This window comes from Loxodonta africana, chromosome 1 (assembly GCF_030014295.1).
Source record: "Loxodonta africana isolate mLoxAfr1 chromosome 1, mLoxAfr1.hap2, whole genome shotgun sequence".
NCBI classification, from domain to species: Eukaryota; Metazoa; Chordata; class Mammalia; order Proboscidea; family Elephantidae; genus Loxodonta; species Loxodonta africana.
Window position 1 is genome coordinate 13,534,474 of NC_087342.1, and position 24,663 is coordinate 13,559,136.

The 24,663-nt window shown below is 49.2% G+C and overlaps 1 protein-coding gene across 1 annotated transcript in view; it reads right to left on the reverse strand.

The window, feature by feature from the left end:
* The window catches only part of SEMA5B (semaphorin 5B), a 42,488-nt gene that overhangs the window by 4,052 nt on the left and 13,773 nt on the right, over positions 1–24,663 (reverse strand). The window contains exons 4-12 of the mRNA XM_023551705.2: positions 15,138–15,200; positions 14,673–14,771; positions 13,965–14,178; positions 12,927–13,212; positions 9,972–10,107; positions 8,607–8,814; positions 8,288–8,495; positions 1,445–1,562; positions 1,115–1,296 (exon numbers count right to left, since the gene is read on the reverse strand). Of these exons, the coding sequence (XP_023407473.2) occupies positions 1,115–1,296; positions 1,445–1,562; positions 8,288–8,495; positions 8,607–8,814; positions 9,972–10,107; positions 12,927–13,212; positions 13,965–14,178; positions 14,673–14,771; positions 15,138–15,200 (1,514 nt within the window). The remainder of the gene's footprint in view (positions 1–1,114; positions 1,297–1,444; positions 1,563–8,287; positions 8,496–8,606; positions 8,815–9,971; positions 10,108–12,926; positions 13,213–13,964; positions 14,179–14,672; positions 14,772–15,137; positions 15,201–24,663) is intronic.

Below are 24,663 nucleotides of genomic sequence, written 5' to 3' on the forward strand. Positions count from 1 at the left end.
ACAGAGGGGACAGACAGATGACCCATTGAGCCCTACCTTCTCAGATCTCGTCCACTTCTGGGCAAATGGATTCTGTGTTATTGCCAGGAAGTGTCAGACAGTGACCCAGAAAATAGCAGCCCCCAACCAGGCCTTCTCAGGCAAACTCACTCGTTTATTTTCTCATTCACTCCTCAAACAGGTATTGAGAGACCTCTTCCATGTATCTGACTGTGCTCAGTGCTAAGGCACAGATGTAGGATGTAGCCTTTACTCACAGGGAGCCGGAAACATCTCTAGAGAAGGCCACCACTTGCCTTTCTAACCTGCAGCCTTCTCTTCCACCTTCTTGGTTGGCCAATCTTTGCAGTGTGATCTGCCCTCTCCCCCCTGTTCTGCATGTGCTTTGCTCTAGCCTCAGACACCACTCACTCTTGTCTACTTTGACTCTAGTTTTCAAATTTTGGCTCTACCAATTGACCACACGGGCAAGTTACTGACATTTCTGTACCTCACAGTACCCTCGTCTGTAAAATAGGAATAATGACTATATTCCTACCGTATGAGGTTGTTTTAAGGATTAAATTATGTATACAAGACAGTTATTTGAAGCATATGAAGTACCTCGTAAGGATCAGCTCTTTATTGAGGCCCTGGGCTGCAGGCAGTGTGCAAGCATTTTACTGGCATCGTCTCATTTAACTCCTGACAACCCTGGGGTAGATACTATTACCCTCACTTAGGTTCAGAGTGGTCAGGTGGCTTGGCCAAGGTCACACCTCTGGTGGCAAGCTAGGATTGGCACCAGGTCTGTCTGCTTTGCCACTGTGCCATGCTGTCCCTCATGTTTGAGACAGCTAGTTACTGAGGCTGTCTGGGGGCTGATTCCCATGTCTGTCCAGGCTTCTTCTTTGCATCAAGAACTCCCACTAGGCCGACACTTTTCTCTCCCACTAGAGTGGAAACTCCCCAGGGCTCATGTTTCCTGCCTCAGACATCAGCCACCTGTCCAGTCCCTGCGTGGCCCTGAAGTGGTTTCTGTCTCTTAATGCAAACACTTAGGATGCCCCATCCCCCGTCTTTCCTCCACCCCAGTCCCAGGAAGCCACTGAGCAAGCCCTGTCTCCTCAGATACCTGGAACAGTTGGCGATGTGGATGGCTGGCCCCAGGCAGTCACGGCCCCCACAGCGGGGTGGCGGAGAGTCGCAGACTCGGGCTTGACACAGGCAAGAGCCTGAATTGTCTCCATCTAAATGCTCACATGGTTGCCATGGCGACCATGGGCTGAAACCCCCATCCCGTGTCAGGTCCCTCACCTGTAGACACACGTGGGAGGCAAGAGACCCCTGTCACGCAAGGAGCAGGGAAGGTATGAGGTCCCAGGGGATGGTGGGGTTGCTGATGGGGAGACACAGCCTGATTTGGGGGAGGGGTCCGGGGTGGGGTACAGAAATGGGTGCTCACAGGGCATGCTGTGATGTTCTGGGTCCAGAGACTCATGTTGGAGCTGTCCTCAAGCGTGCTGCAACGCTGCTGCTTCCCATCCCAGCCGCAGTAGGGGTCCCGTGCCCCCAGGCATGCCCTGTCAGACAGAGGGCCTAAGACACAAGCCCACAGGTCTCCCGGTCTCTTGCATCCCAGGAACACACCGGGACATTCCTTTCTGGGCACCCCTTTCTATCCATATGCCCTCAATAATAATATTAATAATAATCAAAACAACTAAGTTCATTGAGTATTTGTTGTGTGTCAGCATTCATTTACAAGCATGAATGAATTTAATACCACCACCCAGTAAGGCAGTGTTTTCATAGTCCCCATGTTACGGATGAGCAAACGCAGAGAGCTGACCAAGAATTCAAACCGTCACCCTCCATGCCCACACGCTTTGCCAACAGATGGTACTGCCCTCCCCAGGTCTGAGGGGCCCCCACCACACCCCTCACCCAGGCCCACAGGATTGAATGCAGTCAACAGAAAGCCAAAGGGGTAGTACTTCCTGTCAGACGATATGTTTAGAGATGGGAAAGACCTTCAGGGTCACTGGGCACTGCAGTGCTCAATCCTGACTGCCCATTAGGACCACCCAAGCAGCTTTTTAAAAAGACTGAGAGCTGGGCCCACCCCAGAGGAGAACCTACGGGGACCAGGTAGGTTCTAAAAGCTGCCCACATGATTCTAACGGGAGCCAGGTTGACAATCACTGTGATCCACAGCACAATCTCCACCAAAAAGCTGCTCAGGTGTGAGGGAAAGTAGATTTGTGTGATCTTGGGGAAATCCCTTCCTTCCCCTCACACTACTGCCTCCCAGATGGAGGCTGAGTCTGATTTCATACACTGAGGGAAGATGGTTCATCCCTCAAAACACAGGTGCCAGGTCAGGGGGCACCTGGGGCACTCACACTGTTTGTGCTGCTCAGTGGCAGGAACCCAAATCTGGTGAATTAACATTATGACAATAAGCTCAGGCTGCCAGGAGAGGGGGTCATATCCCAGGTCCCCCTTCCCCAGCCCTTAGGGCTGCTCTCTCTGCAATGGCCCAGAGAGGGTGAGGGTTCACACACCAACACATGCCCGAATGCCTCAACTCCTCACATTGTACGGCTCCTCTTTTCCCTTTCTTCTTCTGAGTTACTCACTGTATCCTTTACAGTTTTTTAACAAATCAATTTCAGTCTCCAGTGCTTATGCTTCAAGGAGGGAGAAAAAGAGTCGACAGGAAATTTTTGAAGCAGGACTTGCTGTCCATTTCTAAGCAAGGAGAGCAATGGATCCTGGAGCATGAAGGAGGGTTCCCCAACACACAGAGAGCCCACTGCCAAGTCCAGGGAATACCCTGAGTCTCCTCTGTCCCCTCTCCCCTACTTCCACCCTCTTCCGACCAGGCCCTGTTTCTCTGAAGCAGCAGGCCTGCTGGAGAGGGTCTGGAGAGAGCAGCGAGTGTAGAGGCTCAGACAATGGAGGCTTTGGATGAGGGAGACGCTGGACTGAGAGGAGGATGAGAGACATTGGTGGAGATGGGGCGGCTGGTGGGGTGGAGAGTCTGACATCATTATGAGTTTGCAAAGGGACTTTCCACTGGCCAAAGAGGATCTCTATGTCACACTGGAGGATGCCAAGGGCTAAAGGGACCCAGAGAGTTAGGGGATTGCAGCTTTCGGTGACCCCTGGAGAGAATTTTTTTCTCTCCTGAAGCTTCAAGGAGAGACTCGCACCTGTCAGGTGAGTTCTTTAATTTCAGTGTGTTCAATACACCCTGTCAAGCCCCAGAGAGAAAAAAGTTATGCAAGGGAACTCACAGAGAAGAGAGTGGGGTTCCCCATGTCTCCATAGGAGGTCAAAGAAGATAGTGCTGGCTCCTGGTTGAGGTCAACCCATGATCCCTTATAGGGGAGATGATGCCTGAGGCCTCAGCTCCTGAGGGCCTCACTGGACCCCGGTAAGCACATTCTGGCCAACCCAGGAATCCAGACTATTCATCTGTCGCTTAGGAATCTGTTTCCATTTTATTCACTCAAAGATAATTTGTGTAAATCATACAAAGTAGGTGTGCTTATATGTTCATCTGGGGTCAATGGTTTGATTTTGGGGTGTTTCACTGGCAGAATCTATCACACTGGACATCATGGGAATGAATACATGTGCAAAGTAGTCCCAGCAACATGGGATTCTTAGACTCTACTCACTGGCTGACATTTGGACCAAGTGGACTGCTAGCAACTTCGACCAATCAAATTCAATGGAGCCCAGTAGAAAGTTTATTTCTCGCAGCATTCAGAAAAGGGCATCAAAATCTAGAGGCAGTTGATGCTGCACTTTATAAATGACTTAAATCAACTGGAAAAAAAAATTAGCTGTGACTAGGGATGTGGCACAGTGGTTAAGAGCTTCGCTGCTAACCAAAAGGTCGGCAGTTCGAATCCACCAGCAGCTCCTTGGAAACCCTATAGAGCAGTTCTACTCTGTCCTGTAGGGTCACTATGAGTCGGAATTGACTTGACAGCAATGGGGTTGGTTGGTAGTGAGGAATGGTGCCCTGATGGTACAGTGATTAAGAGCTGTGACTGCTAACCAAAGGCTGGCAATTGGAATCCCCCAGCCACTCCTTGGAAACCCTACAGGGCAGTTCTACTCTGTCTTATAGGGTCACTACGAGTCGGAATCAACTGGATGGCAACAGGTTTGTTTTTTTGTTTCGGTTAGTGATGAATAATAATAAGATTCTATCCATCAACAACAAATGTCTGCCAGCAGAGAGAATGGATAAGAGCAGAAAATTTGAGTCAGCTTACACAAGGCAAAACAGAAGATTCTGGCGGAGTGCCCTTTGCCTTGTGCTATTTCATTCTCCTGGTGCTTCGGTCATTCTAGAGCGCTAGTTCCCAGTCTGGACTGCATTTAGAATCTCCTGGGGATCTTTAAAAAAAGCCCAAACCAACAAAACCTGCCTAAATCTGGGCCTTTTGGACTGCAGTAGGCCCAGGCATTGGAATCTTTTAAAATCTCCCCAGGTGATTGTTCCGGGAGCCACTTCTGCCAGGGTTCCCAAGCCAAGAAATGAGTGCCTTGTCTTTCCAACTTGTGACAGAATAGAAAAGAAGGGAGGAAAAACACAGAGTAGATGCCGCCCAAGCCCGTCCTCTCCAGCCTCCCATGCTTTCTCAGCCTTTCCTGCTCTCAGTTAAGACCCGAAGAAGAAATAGGAGACCCGATTCTCTGAGGACATGCCTGCCTTGCCCCTGGCAGTCTGAGGGGGCCTGGGGAGACCCCCCCCGGGGCCAATGCCTGCACTCTCTTCTTGTGGATAACTGAAGGGGATAGATACCTGTACCTCCCAGCGCAGGAGGGTCCACATTTGCTACTTTTAGTCAAAGGCCACTTCCATGCTCCCAGAGCAGGGAATGCTGTGGAGAAAATTAAAGCCCAAGCAGAAGAGAGTCACCAAGCATCTCTGACTGTAGGAAGAGCAGCCTTTTGGAGGTCTTTTCACAAAAGGAGCCTTCAGACCAATGATATATCACCACGTCTTTTTTACTGAAGCATCTTAAGAAGCCATTACAAGAGGGAACAGGTTCATTCCATGGGCTCAGAGGCAGGACAGAGATGGATGGTGGAGGCTGTAAGCAGGTGGATTCCAGCGCCACGTAGCAAAAGCCTCACAAGGGGAGCTGTCCAGAATGGAGAGGCGGCCCAAGAACTTGGAGGCTCAGGGGCCGTTACTTAGATGGGTCCAGCCGCTCTGCCAGGGAAGGCGGTTGGGAGGAAGTATCCTCAGAGCCACTTTCCAAGGTTTTGAAGGAGGGCAGGCATTCTTTCACTCACAGGGGAGGCAGGGGGAATCTGTGAGTGAGTTGGGTAGGGGTCCCCCCAAGGACAGCATGAAGGCATCCTAGAAGGAGGAAGAGATGGCTCATACATAAAACATCTGCTATGTAGAGCCAGTCAGCAGCTCATTCTCTCCCTTGGCTCTTCTCAGTGTGAACTCTGACTCTCTCCGGGCAGACCACGGTCTTGGTCATGCTTGTGGGGCTGAGGTTTGTCTGAGTGGAAGGAGGGGGGAGAGATATGCTCCTGGGTCCTGGGCAGAGGAGGGGACCTGGAGGGGGAGCCTCTTTGCACCCACCCTCATCCTTGCCAAGTTTGGAAGGAATGAGTAAAAAGCAGGAAATGTCTATCCTAGGATAGTAAAACCCTGTGCCCACATGCACTGTGAAAACACAAATTCTGATCTAATGTGATTGGCAGTTGCTCCCAGACCCCCAGAGCTCACAGCCTGGTGGCTGCACCGGTCTGCTCTCACCATTGTATTAACCTTGCAATAATGTGACCCTACAGTTTACATTGTTTGGATCCCACCTACAGCTTTATGGCAGGGTTTTCACTGTACGTGTCAAGAACTCTTATCGCAAATTTGAGAAGCCAAATAAGACTAAAATACTGGACTCCAAACTGTCTCTCTTTTACCTCGCTGCTCCCCGTGCAACCTCCTTGCCCCCTCCCTGCAAAACCGTGGGCATGGGGAAATGTCCCAGGCATCTCTCCCTCCTCTGCCCCACTGCAGACCATTACTTCATATCTGGCCTCGAGCCACACCAGCTCACCCCGGCGGAAGAGGGTACCATCCTGCTCACCATGGTCTGATCTTTCTAGAACACTGTTTTCATGCTGCCTGTCACTCTTCTGCTCAAAGACCGCTTCAGGTCCCACAGCCAGGGGATTCAAGTCAAAAGGCTCCCTCGGCATTCTCAGCTGGCTTCAATCCACTTTCCACTCCCATTCCCCCCTCCTCCCCAGCACCAACTCCTTCCCGGGCCAAATTACCAATTATCAACCAACTGGAGGATCAAACATGTGTGGAAGGCAACTTTGTGCCTTGGACTGGATGTGGCCTCCTGAAAAGCCTGGGGTACTGTGTTTGCCTTCAAGGATTTACCATCTCTTGGAGAACAAGGCATATGTGACAAGTTTAAGAAAAACACAAGCGTCAAAGAAGAACACAAGATACGGGAATATACTGTCAGCAGGTAGCCTGTGATTCATTGCCAGGCAGCGGTGTCTACAATCAATGTCACAGATTCTGAAATTAGAGAGTCTGGGGGTGGGAGGCTCCTAAACAGTATTTGTGGAGATAAAAAAGGAATAAGATACTAAAACCAGTTGCCTTCGAGTCTATTCCTACTCACGGCGACCCCATGTGTGTTAGAGTAGAGCTGTGCTCCACAGAGCTTTCAATGGCTGATGTTTTGGGAGTAAGTTGCCAGGCCTTTCTTCTGAGATACATCTGGGTGGACTCAAACCTCCAACCTTTTGGTTAGCAGCCGAGTGTGTTAACTGTTTGTTCCATCCAGGAATTCTGAATAAGATACCACTTATGATCTGCCGGGCTAGGTACTTCATAGTATTCTCAATCCTTGGGTTCTGCCTAAATGAAATATCATTTGCTCCATCCCAATCTGCCCCCATTTTCCTGATGAGAAAGCTGAAGCTTAATAGGTTAAGTCATTTGCTCAAGATCTGACAGCTTGTAGATGTTGGAACTGACATGGAAACCCAGTTGTGTCTGATCCCACCAGTCATGGTCTTCCCACCACACGCCACGGTCTCTTTCCACACGTCAGAAATGGGCTAAGCCAAGGATTCTCTTCCTGTCAGACTTTGAAAGCATTGAGGGAAATGATACTTCCCTCAGGCAGTAAGTGCTTTACGTAGATTACCCCTCCTCTTAGACCAACAGCCCTGCAAAGTGTTCTGAACATTGCCGGGCTTAGTAACTGTTTGGTATCAGCTGATGGAGCCATGTGTTGGGGCTGAGGGGAGTTCCAGTGTCTGCCAGAGCCCTCCCCGTCCACGGCTGCCACACCATGACATTCAGTTCTTCCCCCACCATCCAGACCTGGGCTCAGCTCCCAGCACACCTCACTGGGTCTGGAAAACAACCCTTGGCAGGAGTGACACCATTTATCTCCCAGATCTCGAGGTCAGATGGGCACAGCCAGGACTCTGCATTGCAAAGGCGGCAGGAGCCTACGTGGCTGTGGCTATGCCAGCTAAGGCCAGCTTTAGATTATCACACAAAAGAGGGGGTGCAGCCTGGGGGAGCCTCACATGACAGGAGTCTGTGATGCTTTTCCATTTGGCTTTGAAATTGGTTTTTGTTTTCCCCCAGAAGTATCAGTGTCACGGATGCCAAAGTGTGAATCCACATGAAGCTACAATATCAAGAGCTGATTTCAAGCCCTTGGGAAGCGAATACAACTCCACATGGGTCCTCATCCTCCAGCCTACCCTAGAAAAGCCCTCTCTGCCTCTTCTAAGGGAGGAAGAGGAGCTAAAATTCAGGTGGGACTCAAAGCATCAGCCCTAACTGCCTCTGCATAAAGGTAGCAAGTGCTGCGGTTTCAAAGATAAAGACCTCTCTTCTCAACTGACCCGGCTGAGGATAAATCTAGCCGGCTAAGGGGGGCCGACAGACCCTAACTGTGGCCTTGACCACAAGGATAACAACCACCCTTTTCTAAGGGCATACTTCCCCCAGGCAGTAGCTGCTTTATGTAGATTACCCCCAATTAACCCCCACAAAAACCCTGCAAGATATTTGATGTGGAGAAAGCCATGGTTCAGGCAGGTTAAGTGGCTTGCCCAAAGCCACACAATTGGACACCATGCCAGGATGCGACCCCAGGTCTGCCCGACTCCAAAGCCAGCTCTCTTAATGGCCACCTCCCACCTCCAAGGTGTGACCGGCCGGAATGAGCCTGGGGGTGGGGACAGGGTGGGAGGCCCGCCCACCTGCGCCCAGGCTTACCCTTGGCTGCGGTAGGCGGTGCACCTCTCCAGCGGGACCCGCAGCACGCCGTCGCTGAGCCCCACGAAGAGCGCGCGGGCGCTGTGCAGGATCCGCAGGCTGAGCAGGGGCTCGCGGCGCCCCGGCGGCAGGACTTGCAGCTCCTCCAGGTAGCAGCCGCGGAGGCTGCGGCTGGCCGTGGACAGGGCCTTCAGGATGGTGCCCGACTCTGCAGGGGCCAGACGCGGTGGCCTGAAGACTCCAGAGCCTCGCAGGCCGGCCCCCCCCGCTCTGCCACCTCCTCCCCTCCTGGGGCCCAGGGCCGCCCAGGCGGGCTCACCGGTGCCGATGTACAGCACGTGGTAGAGCGTGTCCTTGGCCTGCACAAGGTCCACCACGAGGTGTGAGAAGCGCACGCTGTCCTGGGTGACACAGGGCTCGGGTGTCACCGGCTGCACGGCCTCGCTCATGAGGAACAGGCGCTGTGCGTCCTGCAGGCTGCGCTCGGTCAGGTTCTCATTGGGGCCCATCTCGGGCAGGGTGCCACACTGCATGGGAAGGAGGGGTCATGCGCTCAGCCGCGGAGGGTAAGGGAAGGAGGCTACCGCGGCCCCAACTTACCCCCCTTCGGTTTTGGAGCCCAGGTGGCCACCGGCAGACTTGGCTTCTCCAATCCTCACCTCCCCCCAAAAGAAGTTTCCACTGGTCCCCCTGCACCCCTTTCCGTGGAGGGGTGTCTCTTCACTAAGAAAGAGTAAGGCTGGGGAGATAGGGTAGGAGGGGCAAAGGAGGCTGAACTATCTAAAAACAGATCATTTGACTGTGCATAAAAGTGTCCCCCTAGTTACACTGTTGCCCTAGATGCCCCTCCTGGCATGTCGGGCCAAGCACCACCTTCCCTCTCCTGTGCTCCTACCAGCTCAGAGGTTCTTATGCCTTCCAACCCAAAGCTGAAGGGAATTCCCATTTACTGAACATGTACTACACTTCTCCATGAGTCCGATTCCATTTGTTGGCAACTATCAACCACATCAACCAACCCCGCAGAAACCGGTGAGGTTGATGGTGTTAACCCTACATTCCAGATAAGGAAAAAGAGTCTCAAAGGGGTTGGGTGACTTGCTCAAGGTCACACAGAGACAGGGCCAGGTCTGGATCAGGACAGTCAGCCTGCAATCCTGAGGTCCTTCTCTGCCCCACACTGCCCCCTGGGCTGGAAGTGGGATGCAAGAAAAGTCAACCCATCCTCAGCCCTCTTGGCCTACTACTCCTTCCCCATCCCATGACCCGGGATGCTCACATTACCCATGACTAAGCTCTGACCTTTCTGGCACACAAAGACCCTCCAGGCATCCATGCTGGGTAGACAGTAAGCAAACTCCAGGTCAAATCCTGGAATTCTGGCCAGAGATCTTGTGAGCGCTTTCCAAGCCCCCTGCACTGAGTGGAGCTGAGGTCTCACCTCCCTGATTCTCTGGAGGTGTGGAGTCACATTTAGAGACAGCCCACAGCACGCTTCCTATTCACTCTCCTTTCTCATCCCATTGTCTTCGAGGTTACCACCCTCTTCAGGGAGCCATCACAGACCCCAGAGATGGGTATAGACCAGCAGCGACGGCTCTGAGCAGCTGGGAATGAGCTTGGGGCTGGTAGTGTTGGGGGGCTTGGGTATAAAAGAGAGGGGAAGCAGAAAGCAGAGCTGTACCTGGAAATTGGGGATGGGGTTGGCGATGGGGAGCCAGGCAGCCCTGGGGTTCTCCTGGTAGCGAAAAGGGCCATTGAAAGCCTGGGAGATGGCACTGAGGTTGAAGGCGCAGACAGCAGACGCGGCAATGCTGTTTCTGAAAGGCAAGAGATGGTAGGAAACTGCCCTCCCCGTGGACTTCCGCAGCACCGGTACCAGCTGCCGTTGGCTGATTCATGGCCACCCCATGTGTGCCGGAGTAGAACTGTGCCCCACGGGGTTTTCAGTGGCTGGTTTTTCGGTAGTAGATCGCCAGAGGCCTTGGCAGCCTTCTCTTAAATCTCACAGCCAGCTGTCCCACCACAGCGTGGCATACCTCCAAGGCTTATGAAGCACCTCTGATGAGCCTCATGCCTTCTGCACTGTGGGGCTGTCACAGGAGGAAGAGACGTGTCCTCATGCTCCAAACCCCGCCCCAGGGAAAGACTCACTGATGAGAAACCCCGGTGGGTCCTCGGCTGCTAACTCCTGATCCCCTTCCTTTATCAAGTGGGAGGTTTTACACTCAGTGGCTTTCAGACATTTTGGAGCCACAGTAAAAAATGTATTTTATATCACAGCTCAGCATTTTATGTGTGTGTATCTGCAATGACTTTCATAAAACAATACTTACCCTTACTAAGTACATTGTACTCTGATATTTTTATTCCATTCCATTCTACTTCTTTTTATTTTTTTATACTTTAAAGCTGGTTGCCGAACCACCAGCTTCTCTGAGGCCCCAGCACTGGAGCCAGGTGACCGTAACGTGTCTCCTTTAACCCATTCTCCACGTAGCAGCCAGAGCCATCATTTCACAGTGCGCTTCTGATCTGAGCCGGTCACAGGCCTGCTTCAAACCCTTCAATTACTTCCCCTTCCCCTTAGGATAAAGATCAAAACCCTCAGCGTGGTGCACAAGGCCCTTCAGGACATAATCCTCTCGGACCCAGCTCTTCAGCCCCCACTCCTGTCTTTCCCGTCATCACAAGGCCCCTGTCACGCTAGTCTCTGCTCAATAACTCAAGCATTTCCTTCCATCTCAAAGCTTTCTTTGCATATGTTGTTCCCTCAAGCTAGCATGCTCTTCTCCCCTAGTAAATTCCTGTTTATTCTGTAGTTATCACTTCCTACGGAAACCCTGGTGGCGTAGTGGTTAAGTGCTACGGCTGCTAACCAAAGGGTCGGCAGTTCGAATCCACCAGGCGCTCCTTGGAAACTCTATGGGGCAGTTCTACTCTGTCCTGTAGGGTCGCTATGAGTCCGAATCGACTCGACGGCACTGGGTATCACTTCCTACAGGAAGCCTTCTCAGATTACCACTCCTCCATACTGCCATAGGCTTCCATGCAGGTTGCCCTTCGCCTTTGTAGCATTTATCACAATTAAAATAGGTTGTGTGACATTCATTACCCTCTCTATAATGTAAGCTCTTTGAAGGCAGGGCCATGTCTGCTATTATTCATTGGTATCCCCCCAACCCAGCACCTGGCATGGAGAAGGCACTCAATAAATACTTGCTTAACAAACTATTTACAATCCCATTAAAAAAAAACAAACCCACTGCTGTTGAGTTGATTCTGACTCATACCGACTGTAAAGGACAGGGTAGAACTGCCCCATAAAATTTCCAAGGAGCGGCTAGTGGATTCAAACCACTGATTCTCTGGTAGCAGCCATAGCCCTTAGCCACTACACCATCGGGGCTCAGTCACATTAGCATCGTGATTTTCCTTAACATCACTACCTCTCCAGCTGCTCCTGCCTTTTGCTTATGGCCGCCCACCTTCTGGTGCTGACCGCTATGCAGGCTTAATCCTGGTGAGCCCAGCCTGCACCTCAGGGGTGGCGGGGGCTGGCCTGCGTGTCTGTTCCCCTGGTTTGAAGGGTCTCTCTGTTCCTGCTTCCCAGCCTTACTCTCATCCCTGTCCATCCCCTCACACTGTCCTTCCTGGCATTAGCCCGGCCCTCATCCGATGCCTGCTACATGAGGCCCAAGGTAAGCAAACACCACACCATGTTTCTCATGTGCTTATAAAAACCCCGTATAGCATCCTGCACATAACATGCTTCCCTCGGTCTCTGCTGCCCTTCTGCCATTCTCCGTATGGAAATTACCTGATTGGGTTAGTCTTTACACAGAAGGAGGCAGTAGGAGGAGGGTCTCATGATCTCGGTGAAGGTTACCCTTCCTCACACCTAGTAAACATAAACCAAAACCAAACCAAACCTGTCGCTGTCGAGTCGATTTTGACTCATAGTGACCCCATGTGTTACAGAGTAGAACTGCCCCACAGGGTTTTCTTAGCTGTAATCTTTTTGGAAGCAGATTGCCAGGCCTTTCCTCTGTGGTGCCACTGGATGGGATTCGAACTGACAACCTTTAGATTAGTGGTCGAGTGCAAACTATTTGCGCCACCCGGGGACTTTTGGGAAACCTAAAGGGGTCTAACTCTCTGCCTTTACCAGTGCAGTCAAGGTGTCTCAGAAGAAGTTAGGTGATAGCAGGATTGCCGAAAGACTCCTATGGTTAGATCGAGCAAATCATGGAATTTTGAGGTTGGGAGGGACCTTGGAGGTCAATCCCTCCAAGTACCCCTGATGAACCCTCCCAGGGCTGCCGTCCCCTCAACCAAAGGCTGGCTATTCCATTCAGCAAGCTCTTCCTTCATGGAGCCACATTCCATCTCCTTTTAATTCTGTCACATCTAGCCTAGGCCTGCCCTTCCCAGCAACCCAGAACACATGCTCACTCCTCCAGAGGCAGTAATCAGGAAATCCTCAGACACCCCGGTGCAGAAGGTTCTGCAAGACCCATTTTACAGATGAAGAAGCAAAGATTCAGACAGCCACTTGCCCAGGCCACCAGGTTCAAGGCCAGGTCAGTGTGAGTCTCCGATATACAGGGCAGGGGGTGGCAGAGGGCCAGGGACTCACACATTGGTGGTGAAGACCCCGTAGATGAGGTCTTGCTCCGGCAGGTGGAAGGCACTCTGCAACTCATTGTAGTAGAAAGGGACCTCGCCCGGGCGGGAGCAGTTGAGCCGGGCCTTCATGAACGTGGTCCAGGTGTCCTCCAGCAGGAAGCGGCCCCCCACGTCATTTTTGCACACGCGGGCCACTCTTGAATACACGGTCCGGCCGCAGTCATGTTCCACCGCGTTCTCCCGCAGGAAGAAGTATGCAAACAGCCCAATGTCATAGGCTGCCACAAAGTTTGGCTCTGGGGGAAAGAAGAGGAACAAGAAGGGTGTCAGGCTGGCAGGGAGAAGGAAGCAGAGTCAGGAATAATCGACTACTTCGGTTTTCCCATGTGGGCATCCCAACACCCCCACCAGCTCGGTGATCTGGGGGCTCTAACTAACTTTGTTCTTACTTCCAATATAAAGTACCAGAACCAAAACCAAACCCATTGCCATTGAGTGGATTCCAACTCATAGCGACCCTAATGAGCACTCACTGTGTTTCAGGCATTACTATAAATAGTTCATGTGGATTAACTCACTTGATCCCACACTAACCTATGAAGTAAGCACTATTATTACCTCCATTTTACTGTGAAGGATATTGTGCCACAGAGAGGTTAAGTAATTTGCTTAAAGTCACACAGCTAGTTGGTGGAGAAGCAGGGGTTTAATACCAAGTTATGAGAAAACTCTCGTAACACCCCCCCGCCCAGTCTCTTTTCTTCCCCATAACCTTTTTTCCTAATCAATTCCTAACTTTTTCCCTTCCCTCATTGCTTGTCCTCCATCTTTTCTGAATCCTCTGTGTATGCGAATTGGGAGCCAGGCCATCCGTGTTTTTACCCCAGGTCTATCTTCGACATGCTATGGTCCTTGAGCAAACATCTGCCCTACTCTGGGCCTCTCCTTTGATTATGCAAGTGTGAGCCCCTTCAGAGGTCAGACAGGAAGCCTGAAGGCAGTCAGGAAGGCTGGCCAGGTCAGACCCCTGGGGCTGAGGCCTCCTTACCATTGAGCCACTTGGAGTTATACTGGGCAGTACGAAGCGGTGGCCCGTTGCCCAGGCTGCGGTAGATGGCGGGGTCCCGACCTGAGAAGTCGATGACTGTGGCCGCGTAAAGCTCCCCCTGGGAGGAAATGACAGCTGTGGAGTTGTGGCGTGGGTCGTAGGGGCAGCGGGCCACACCATTGATCTTCTCGATGGTCCGGCTGAGGTTCCCCACCTGGGGACAAGGGAGGAAAGGGAGAGCTTTTCCCGAGGCCGCCTATTCTTTCCACCCCAGAGTTCTGTTTCCTTCTGGGGCCCTGGCCTCTCTGGGCCTCTCCCCTCCTCCATCCTCCTCATTGCCCACTCATAGCCCCTCTGAGGGAGCAGCCATCAGGGCGGGAGAAGGTCCTGCCCGGAGCTCCATCCACCTCTGGCCCCTGCCCACCAGCCGGGACCCTCCAAGGTAGGGATGCCCGATAAAAACAGGAGGCCCAGCTAAATTTGAATTTCAGATAATTGTGGATTTTTTTTTTTTTAAGTATAAGCATATCCCAAATGTTTCATGGGACATACCTATGCTAAAATACTACTCGTTGTTTATCTGAAATTTAAATTTCTGTTTTATTTGTTTATTTTTCTGAATCTGGCAACTCTACCCCAAGGTTGTGTGCCTGGGGGAGAGGATCCATGGTGCTCCCTCCCGCTGCCCCCACCCTGAGCCGCCCCCACCTGTCTGCTGGAGCACACTGGGGAAAAGGCATTGGTCCCACACATGAACACCTTCCGGCCAGCGACAATCAGGACTCGCACGTAGTTCTGGCACTCCTCCTGTGGTAGGAAGGGAAAGTCGTGAGGGGACACAGCTACCAGGGTACGACCCTGTGTGTCTTCACCTCACCTCACTGCACCACAGAGGCCCACAATATTCCACAACACTCCCCTCTACCCCAGATCCTCCTAAGGCAGTGGCTTGGGGGAGTTCAAGTGGCATCTGTGGAGGCTCTGATGACGCTGGAGACAGCCCCACAGCCTCGCACCCACCCTCTCCCTACATCAGCACCCATGTGGATGCTGAGGACCACCCGCCCACAGAGCTACACCCTCACACTGCAGAGGGAGCTCTGGCTCTTTCAGAGCAGGACATGCACCCCCTCTATCCAGGCATGGCCACCTGGGACCACCAAGGCCACGTACCTCTGTCTTCCCTTTGCTTTGACAGGAGCGGCGGGTGTCCTCGCTGGAGGCCCACTCTGTGACCTGCGGAAGGAACACACAGCATCACACGGCTGCACCACACACTGCCAGGGCAGGCACACCCCTGGGATGCCCAAGTCAGGGGTGGACAGGAAGCTGTGAAAGGGTCAGGAGCAGCCTGCAGAGCGAGGGCTCCTGAAGGGGCTGCCAGGTGTTCTTACCCAGACATCTTTAATGAGTGGATGCTCCCACACCCTCCCCACCTGCTCGGGCTGGGGTAGCGCAGAGCAGGCTCAAGGTGGAAGTAGAAGACGGGCTGTGTGAAGCCTAGAATGATGACTTCCTTGTGCTCCACCATCCCATCAGCTCTGTCCTAGGACCCGCCAATCCTCCCCTCCCCCGGCTAGCCAGGGAGCTGGAAGTGGCCAAGAAGGACCTTCAATCCCACCCTAAGCCCTGAGCAGCAGACTGGAAATGTGCATGTATTATGTGCCAGATGTCCCTCAAAAGGCAAGGGGCAGGGAGGAAGGAAAGGTTGGATTTTGTGAAACCCAGATATGGGAAAACCTGAAACCAAACCTGTTACCATTGAGCCGATTCCAACTCACAGTGACCCTACAGGACAGAGTAGAACTGCCCCATAGTGTTTCCAAGGAGCGGCTGGTGGATTTGAACCGCTGACCTTTTGGTTAGCAGCTGAACTCTTAACCACTGTGCCACCAGGGCTCCTCAGATATGCGAGGTCTACTGAATTCTCCCACTGTACCCACGCGAAGTGGCTGCTTGTTTTATTTTGTTTTTCGTAACAGATGAGGAAACTTTGGTTCTGTGTGACTTGCTTGAGGTCACACAGCTCATACGTGGCAGAGCAGGGATTGGAACCCACATTTCTGGCTCCAAAGGCTATGTATGTTTTTTTCTGTTTATCCCATGGTCTCAGGGGCCTAGGACTTCCCATTTCCAACGCCGCTGCCCCCGCCCCTTGCTGTCCACGTTTTCCTTCTTGTTGCCCTTGTGGAGTCACTCATGTTCTGTCATGAGGTAATCAGTTTGGGACACAGCTTTCACTAGGACCCAGAGGCCCATGGCATTAGTGGAGAGTTGTTCCCACCCAGGAGCCCCCTCTCTATTCTGTTCATCTCTTCTGTCCCTACTCCACGCCACCCCCACCTCCACCCCTGAGCTTCCAAATGGCAGCTGAAGGGAGTGATATCCTTCATGTTCAGGCAACATCAACAGCCCTGGGGTGTGGCTCATTATATATTTCTGGGTCACATGTATAAGCATGAACTTCCTACCTGTCGTGGGAGGAGCCCTGAGCAAGCAGTTCTGCCATCCAAGGGAAAAAAAAAAACCTGCTTTTAATTTCTAACAAAACTCCTTCTAGCTGTTTAGTCACTGCTGCAGAGCTGGAAGGGGAGGATGTGTGGGAGAGGAGGAAGAGGCTGGGAGTGGGGGCAGCAGGGCTACTCTCCACTGTCCCGGCTGCAGCCGACCCCCAGCACCCCAGCACTGCCCCCCAGCACTCCCGCATGGAGGTGGCTCCTTCATGGGGCAGGAGGGTGACTTCTGCAGACCCTGGACCCAGCAGCTGGGTGACGAGTTTCGTCAGCCCCCATCAGACCTGTGAGCAGGTTGGGCCCATTCCACAATGTCTAGAGCTCAGGTCCCTGCTTCTCCCAGACTCTGGAGAAGGGCAAATAACCCCTGGCTTCTGGCCACTCCCAGCTCAGCCTGAAGTGAGAGGAGAGAGGGCCTCTGGGAGCAGAAAAGAGCGATGACCTACAAACCCCGCAGATGTCCTGGCTGAACGCTTCAGACAAAGGGCAGCTTCGAGGGGAGGGGGACCTGTGTGGGCGAGGGACCTGTGTGGGTCTTGAGGTCTCTGAGCACAGTAGCACGCTGAAGGGAGTCAGCCTTGCTCTTAAGAGGGTGGGAACCATATTGGGTGGGGGCAGGTGTGTACAATACAAAGGTGTTAGGTACAATTACACTGAGCTGAACAATGTGCCAGGCATGTGCCAGGGACTTGACTCACTTTTTCTCTTTGATCGTCACGACAGCCAGTGAGACAGGTCACCTTTTGCTCATTTTACAGGTGAGGAAACTGAGGCCCAGAGGGGTTAAGCAATTTGCCCAAGGTCACACAGCTAGTAAGCAACAGACCCGTGATGCCAACACAGATGACTGCAGAGCTAAGCTCTTTTCTGCTACAGCCTACAACCTCTCATGGGGAACAGATTTCTCAACAGAAAAGTTAGAACATAAGGCCTGAAGAGAACATGTATATTTATAATGATAACAGCACAGAACGGACTTTTTGAGTCATTTTATTTATTTTTAGAATAGTTTTTATCAAAGTAATAATGCACGGTTTGAAAAGTTAAATAGTATTAAAAAACTGATTAGAAAAAAAAAAAAAGCAACCCACTTCTTCCATTTCCAGTTCCACTTCCCAAGATAACTACTTTCAACTCCTTTAGCTGTTTCTCTCTCGTTTTTCACCCAATTTGTCAAAACTGTGCATCAATTTCAGACTTTATCTTTTGACTTCTTGTTAGGGAAATGAAGACTTTTCTGACCTACCCATCCATCCCCATTCTTCTCCACCCTAAAACATCGATACATTTCCCCTCTCTCCATCCTCCCATTATAATTACTTCATATTTTTTAATTAAAATCAACATCACTATTTATACTATGGAAACCCTGGTGGTGTAGTGGTTAAGCGTTGGGCTGCTAACCAAAAGGTCAGCAGTTCAAATTCACCAGGTGCTCCTTGGAAACTTTAGGGGGCAGTTCTACTCTGTCCTATAGGGTCGATATGAGTCGGAATTGACTCAACAGCACACAACAATAAGAAAGAAAAAACACTGCCAATCAAACTCTGACAGAATGCTCTCTTATTTAAATTTTTAATGCAGATTTATTCCAACTGCGCTTTAGACTTGGACATATACATTTATCATAAATCGATCTTGCGCATACGAAAAAGAGAAATGTAAGTGAAATTAATTGGTTAAGTAGCCTTAAAACCTCTTTGAATGCAGAGTTCATTTCTTCTGAATCACTTTTCTACTCAGAGTCCTCAGCCTCAGTATTTCCCCCCTCCCCCCGCAGCATCCCTGTTTGAACCATCCAGGGTGTCAGTGAGGCATCAATTCCTAAGACTGGTTCCCGTGATTTTCTTCCCAGTATTGACCCCCTTCTGCAAGTTTGGATGCTGGCACTTTCCTGTTCTTACCAGAAGGTGTCCACAGAAGGTTTGCAGCCAAGCCAGGACACATAATCTCCCTCATTCTTTCCTCAGGATCCTAAAATGGTCTGTGGACCGAAATGTCAAGGGGTTGGTGTTCTCTAATCAGAATGCCAGGAATAATGACCAAGTTCAGGCCTGCACAAGGAAATGACAACTATGCCACAATTACAGTCTGGCCGATAGTGACCGTAAGATGTCTCTGACTTGAAAGATGCTCCCTGATTTCATACTCATTAAAATGTGAAAACACAAACATTTTGGAAATAATGAAATATGCATATTCTGATGAGGTTTTCTTTCTTGGCCTTTTTCTTTCTGGACTGAATAATTGCCTTGATTTTTTTTTTTTTTTTTCCATTTGCTTGTTGTGTAGTATTCCTATCACCAATTTTCCCCAGGCACTGGTGGTTCGGTGGTGGAATTCTTGCCTTCCATGCAGAAGGCCTGGGTTCGATTCCCAGCCAATGCCCCTCATGTGCAGCCACCACCCATCTGTCAGCGGGGGCTTACATGTTGCTATGGTGCTAAACAGGTTTCAGCGAAGCTTCCAGACTAAGACAGTCAAGGAAGAAAGGCCTAGTGATGTGCCTTTCAAAATTAGCCAAAGAAAACCCTATGGATCCTAACCGATCTGGTCTGCAACTGATCCTGGGGAGGGCGAAGAACCGGGAGTGTTTCATTCTGTTGTTCGTGGGATCACCATGAGTTGGGGGCTGACTTGGTGGGATCACCATGAGTTCGGGGCTGACTTGGTGGCAGCTGACAACAACAATTTTCCCCAAAGGCCCAGCAGGTCCAACAAATTCCTCTCAATATAATTTTCTAAGTGCACAGGCCAATGTGTCCAGTAATCTATTAGATCCCTCCCTCCTGCTCACCCCCCATCTTCCCGCCCCCCGAATGGAGCACTGCGCTTGAGGCCTCCTGCTTGGCTGTCGACCTGGGACTTACCTTCTCTCCTCTCCTGTTTTCTGAATCTCATTGCTTCCTCTTTCTTGATTTACTTGCTTATTTTAGTGAAACACATCTCCAGTATCTTCCTAAGAAAAGGAGCATCACAAATGAATTTTTACAAAACCTGGAATGTCCGATGGAGTCTATCTTCGTACTTGGCTGATAGTTTTGATACAAAATTCTAGGTTCCAAATTTATTCCTCCTTTGTCTTCAGGATCCCAGCACTGTGACTGCGAAGTCTGTTGTGATTCCTATTCCCCGTCCTTTGTAGTGACTAGTTTCCTTTTCCTTAGCTTTCAGAATCTTTGCTTTAAAAAATGCCTCCAATTTCACAATAATGTGCCTTAGAGGGGGTCTCTTCAGCCCTTCCAGTCTGAAGGCTCATCCTTTGTTTTGGCTAATTTTCTTATCTTATTTTGTCCTTAATTTCTCCCTCACCTTTTCCTTTGTTCTCTTTTTTGAAACTCTTCTTAATTCAGCCCACCGTTGCCTTGACCCTTGTGTGTTGGTCCTCGAGATTTCTGGTGTTTTCTTTCCATTTCTTGTTTCTTGTCGTTATTCTAAATCCTGGGAGATTTTTCTTTAGCTTTATCTTCTAATCCCTTAATTCCATTTTTTAAATTTCCCAGTTGTGTATTTAACTTCCATATTTTTAATTTATTGTTTTATCAACAAAGATATCTTTCTATGAATCCACTAGCTTTGTTTCTCTTAATTTTTATAAACATTTTCTTCTATTTTTTGCATCACCTCTGTTTCTTACAGCTTCCTGTTTGCTTGCTTGTTTGTTTGTTTTGGTCTTTCTCTTTACAGGCTTTCCTCAAATGACTGGTGATTTGGGGCTATTTGTTTATATTTTAAAATAAATCTCTAATCATTTCCCACTAGAAGAACTCAGAGCTCCTTGGAGAATTGACTGATCCCAGGTCAGGCAGGAAACGTACAAGATGAGCCTGAAACATCTTGTCACTCCAGAGAGCAAGCTATCAAAGACTACCGGGGTTCTGTCAAGAAGACCCAGAAGCCAACTTGAAGAGTCCCCCATTGGCCAAAGATGAAAGAGTCATGAAAGACAATAACTGTAATGGATTAAAACACATCAAAAATGCTTAAATCTATGAGTATTTAATACTAATGATAAAAGAATAAAATTAACTTATCATCACTGAAGGATACTATCAAGCAATTCACTGTTTGAAAGGTGGTAAATAAAGACAAAGTAACAAGCATTTATCCTGCCTTACCTGTCTCATAGGCTAACCAAATAGTAGATGAAGGGAAGTTTCTCTTTGTAGAAGTAGTCCAGCTAATATATGAAGGAGAATTGGAGTATCACCATATGGCAACACTTAAAGAATTAATGCATTCAGGAAATGATCATCGATGACTGCTAACACCAACAAAAGAAGGAAAACCAGACACTATGTACTTCCTAAAGGAAGGACACACTATCACCTATGAAGCAATCTTGCCAGAATCTAAATTTAATAAAGCCTTTAAATCTTACAACTGATTGGCCGGTAATACAGGGGGGATAGAGGAACATGTTAAATTATACCACCTGGATTGCAATCAGCAAAATCCAGGCTATGGGAAACTCTATTGGACAAACGACCATGTTTCTTCAACAAATAAACTGCAAAAATAGAGAAAAAGGGGAAATACTATGTAAAAGAGACTTGAAGAGGCATATCAACAAATTGTACCATATAGTCCTTATTTGGACCCTGATTGCAACAAAAAAAACTTTTTTTTTTTTTTTAATTTATAAGACTTTTGGGGAAAGTTAAACATTGGGTGGATATTCAGTGATATTATGAAATTATTGTTGATTTTGCTGTTGTGTTGTTAGGTGGTGTGGAGTCGGTTCCGACTCATTGTGATCCTATGTACAACAGAACGAAACACTGCCTGGCTCTGCGCCATCTTCACCGTCTTTGTTATGCTTGAGCCCATTATTGCAGCCATTGTGTCAATTCATTTCGTTGAGGGTCTTCCTCTTTTTCATTGACCCTCTACCTTACCAAGGATGATTCCTTCTCCAGGGGTTGGTCCCTTCTGATAACATGTCAAAAGTACGTGAGACCAAGTCTCACCATCCTCGTTTCTAAGGGCCATTCTGGCTGTACTTCTTCCAAGAGAGACTTGTTCGTTCTTCAGCAGTCCGTGGTATCTTCAATATTCTTCACCAACACCATAATTCAAAAGCATCAATTCTTCTTTGGTCTGCCTTACTCATGGTCCAGCTTTCACATGCATATGAGGCCATTGAAAACACCAGGCCTTGGGTCAGGGGCGCCTCAGTCCCCAAATGACATCTTTGCTTTTTAACCCTTTAAAGAGGTATTTTGTAGCAGATTTGCCCAGTGCAATACATCTTTTGACTTCTTGATTGCCGCTTCTATGGACGTTGACTGTGGATCCAAAATGAAATCCTTGACAACGTCAGTATTTTCTCCATTCATCTTGACGTTGCTTATTGGTCCAGTTGTGATATTTTTATTTTATGTTTATGAAGGCTGTAGTCTTTGACCTTCATCAGTAAGTGCTTCAAGTCCTCTTCACTTTCAGCAAGCAAGGTTGTATCATGTGCATATAGCAGGTTGTTAGTAAGTCTTCCTCCAATCTTGATGCCGTGTTCTTCTTCATATAGTCCAGCTTCTCCGATTATTTTGCTCAACCTACAGATTGAATACATATGGTGAAAAGATACAACCCTGAAGAACACCTTTCTTGACTTTAAACCATGCAGCATTCCCTTGGTTTGTTCGAACGACTGCCTCTTGGTCTAAGTAGAGATTTCTCATGAGCAAAATTAAGTGTTCTGAAATTCCCTTTCTTTGCCATGTTACCATAATTTGTTATGATTCACACAGTCAAATGCCTTTACATAGTCAATAAGCACAGGTAAACATCTTTCAGGTATTCTCTGCTTTCAGCCAAGATCCATCTGACATCAGCAATGATATAATGATATCCCTGATTCCACGTCCTCTTCTGAACCCAGCCAGGGAATTTCTGTCAGTTCCCTGTCAATGTACTGTCACAACCATTTTTGAATGATCTTCAGCAAAATTTTACTTGTGTGTGATATTAATGATATCGTTTGATAATTTCTGCATTCTGTTGGACCACCTTTCTTCAGAATGAGCACAAATATGTTCATTTTAGGTGGCTTTTTTGGGGAGAGTCTTTATCTTTTAGCAATGCATACTGAAATATTTATGAGTGGCATGATACATCCGAGATTTGCTTAGAAATGATTCAGGGTGGGGCGGGAGGGGAGGGGGGAGGATACGGATGAAGTAAGATTGACCATGAGTGAGTACTTTTTAAGCTGTTGTTGAGAACATTGGGTTTATTGTACTATTCTCTTTTTAGCATGACATTTTACATGATAAAAGTTTGCTTGTTTGTTTAAGAATAAAGTACTAAACAGCTGATTGGAAACTGCATGGGTTTGTATAGACTGGTGGACTTCTCTTAGAGTGACTGGAGTGAGATGGGGGACCCCTTCTCGCATACTCTAGAAGATTGTTCTCTGAAGCCATTGAGTGTCTCCAGCAAGGACTCCTCCAAGCTCCTGCCTGGGAGTGGGGCAGGGGGCATCCAGAGTATCCACTTCCCCTTGTTGCCATTGTTCTAGTCCAAAACCCCATCAGTGCCCTTTATCTTTCCTGGATCCTCTCCAGTTGAGCATCTGGAAAACAAAACTCCATTGTTGGGGGAGGGGTTAAGGTGGAGGAAGGGATTCTGTGTGGGGTGGGACAGGAGACCTGGGTTCCAACCTCTTGATTTAGACAATTTCAACCCATCTCTCCTCTTTAGCCTTGTACATCATCTTCACATTTTACAATACCTGACACCCAATCTCTGAACCCTTCTGGGGTTCAGCTGGGGAGTCAGCTTGCTTCTCTGCCATATCCCCCTCTTTGAGCTGGTCAGCAGGGGCATCTTCTGCTCTAAGTCAGTTGTGATGCCTCCATCCACCTCCCATCTTTCCAAAATGCATTTAATCTCTTTTCCACAACACCTCCTCTTGCATTCTATATGTCACCGTATATCTCTACCTTTGTTTCTTACTGTCCTTTCAGTGGGGTCTTGAGAAGAAGTGGAGATAATGCTTTAAACTAGGGCTGTGCCAGAAATTCCAGGGCACCAATCCCCAGGTACATGGTAACTGCATGGCTTTCATGCTCAGGAGCCAGCAGGTGAGGCAACCAGGAGGCTGGATACTCTCCTTGCAGGCTCATCACCTCCCCTGGACACCTGTGAGCCAGAGACGATGGCTGAACATGAAAACATCTGCTGAGCATTAAGTCCATCACTCGGCGGAGTTTAAATTTCAAATGACCCTAGGACTGCCAGATTCCAGCACGGAGGATTTGGAGATAAGCTGGAAAAGACTCAGGAATCAGCCTCAGTATGTGCAGAACAGTCCCTGTTGTGGCACTTGCAGGACATCTGGCAACCCTAGATCATAAATCCATTGCAATTAGACCTCCAGCCACATCATCCCCTGGAGCTGCTCTGGCAAAGGTCGCTCCTGAGCTCCTAATTGTCAAATCCAGGTTAGCACTCTAGTGCTTGTCACAGGAGCCCTCTTAGCAACCCGCGACACTGTTGACCATTTGCTTCCTTTTCTTTCCCGAGACAATTCTATTAAATTACATTGATGAATAACCATCACAGTGACCTGATCTGATCTTCCCTATCCCCTCCCTAACCCCCCACACACACGCACACGCACACGCACATACGCACACACGCACACACACACACACCTCCTACCAGCATTTCCCCTACTTTTAGTGCTTGGAGAATTTACAAAGAGGCTGTTTGGATTTTCCTTAAGGAACAGTACCAAACCCAACCCAACCCATTGTCATTGAGTCGATTCCGACTCATAGGGACCCTGTACGGACAGAATAGAACTGCCCCATAGAGTTTTCAAGGCTGTAAATCCTTACGGAAGCAGATTGCCACATCTTTCTACTGAGGAGCGGCTCGTGGGTTCGAACTGCCATTAGAAGTCAAGCACTTTAACCACTGTGTCACTAGGGCTCCTCTAAGGAATAGTAGTTTATATAAAATTTTTAATAGGGATTAGGTACTTACAAGTCCCTTTAAAGGACACTGGTCACTGGTTCGCTATGAGACTGAATCGGCTTCACAGCAATGGGTTTGGTTTGCATAAACTGTTTGCATTTAGAATTTTCTTTAAGGAATGTTAATTATTTAAACTATCAATAAAAAGCATTGGGTTTTCAGTTTGGTTAAATCATACCCTGGGGCCGAGTAAGGGGACTGAC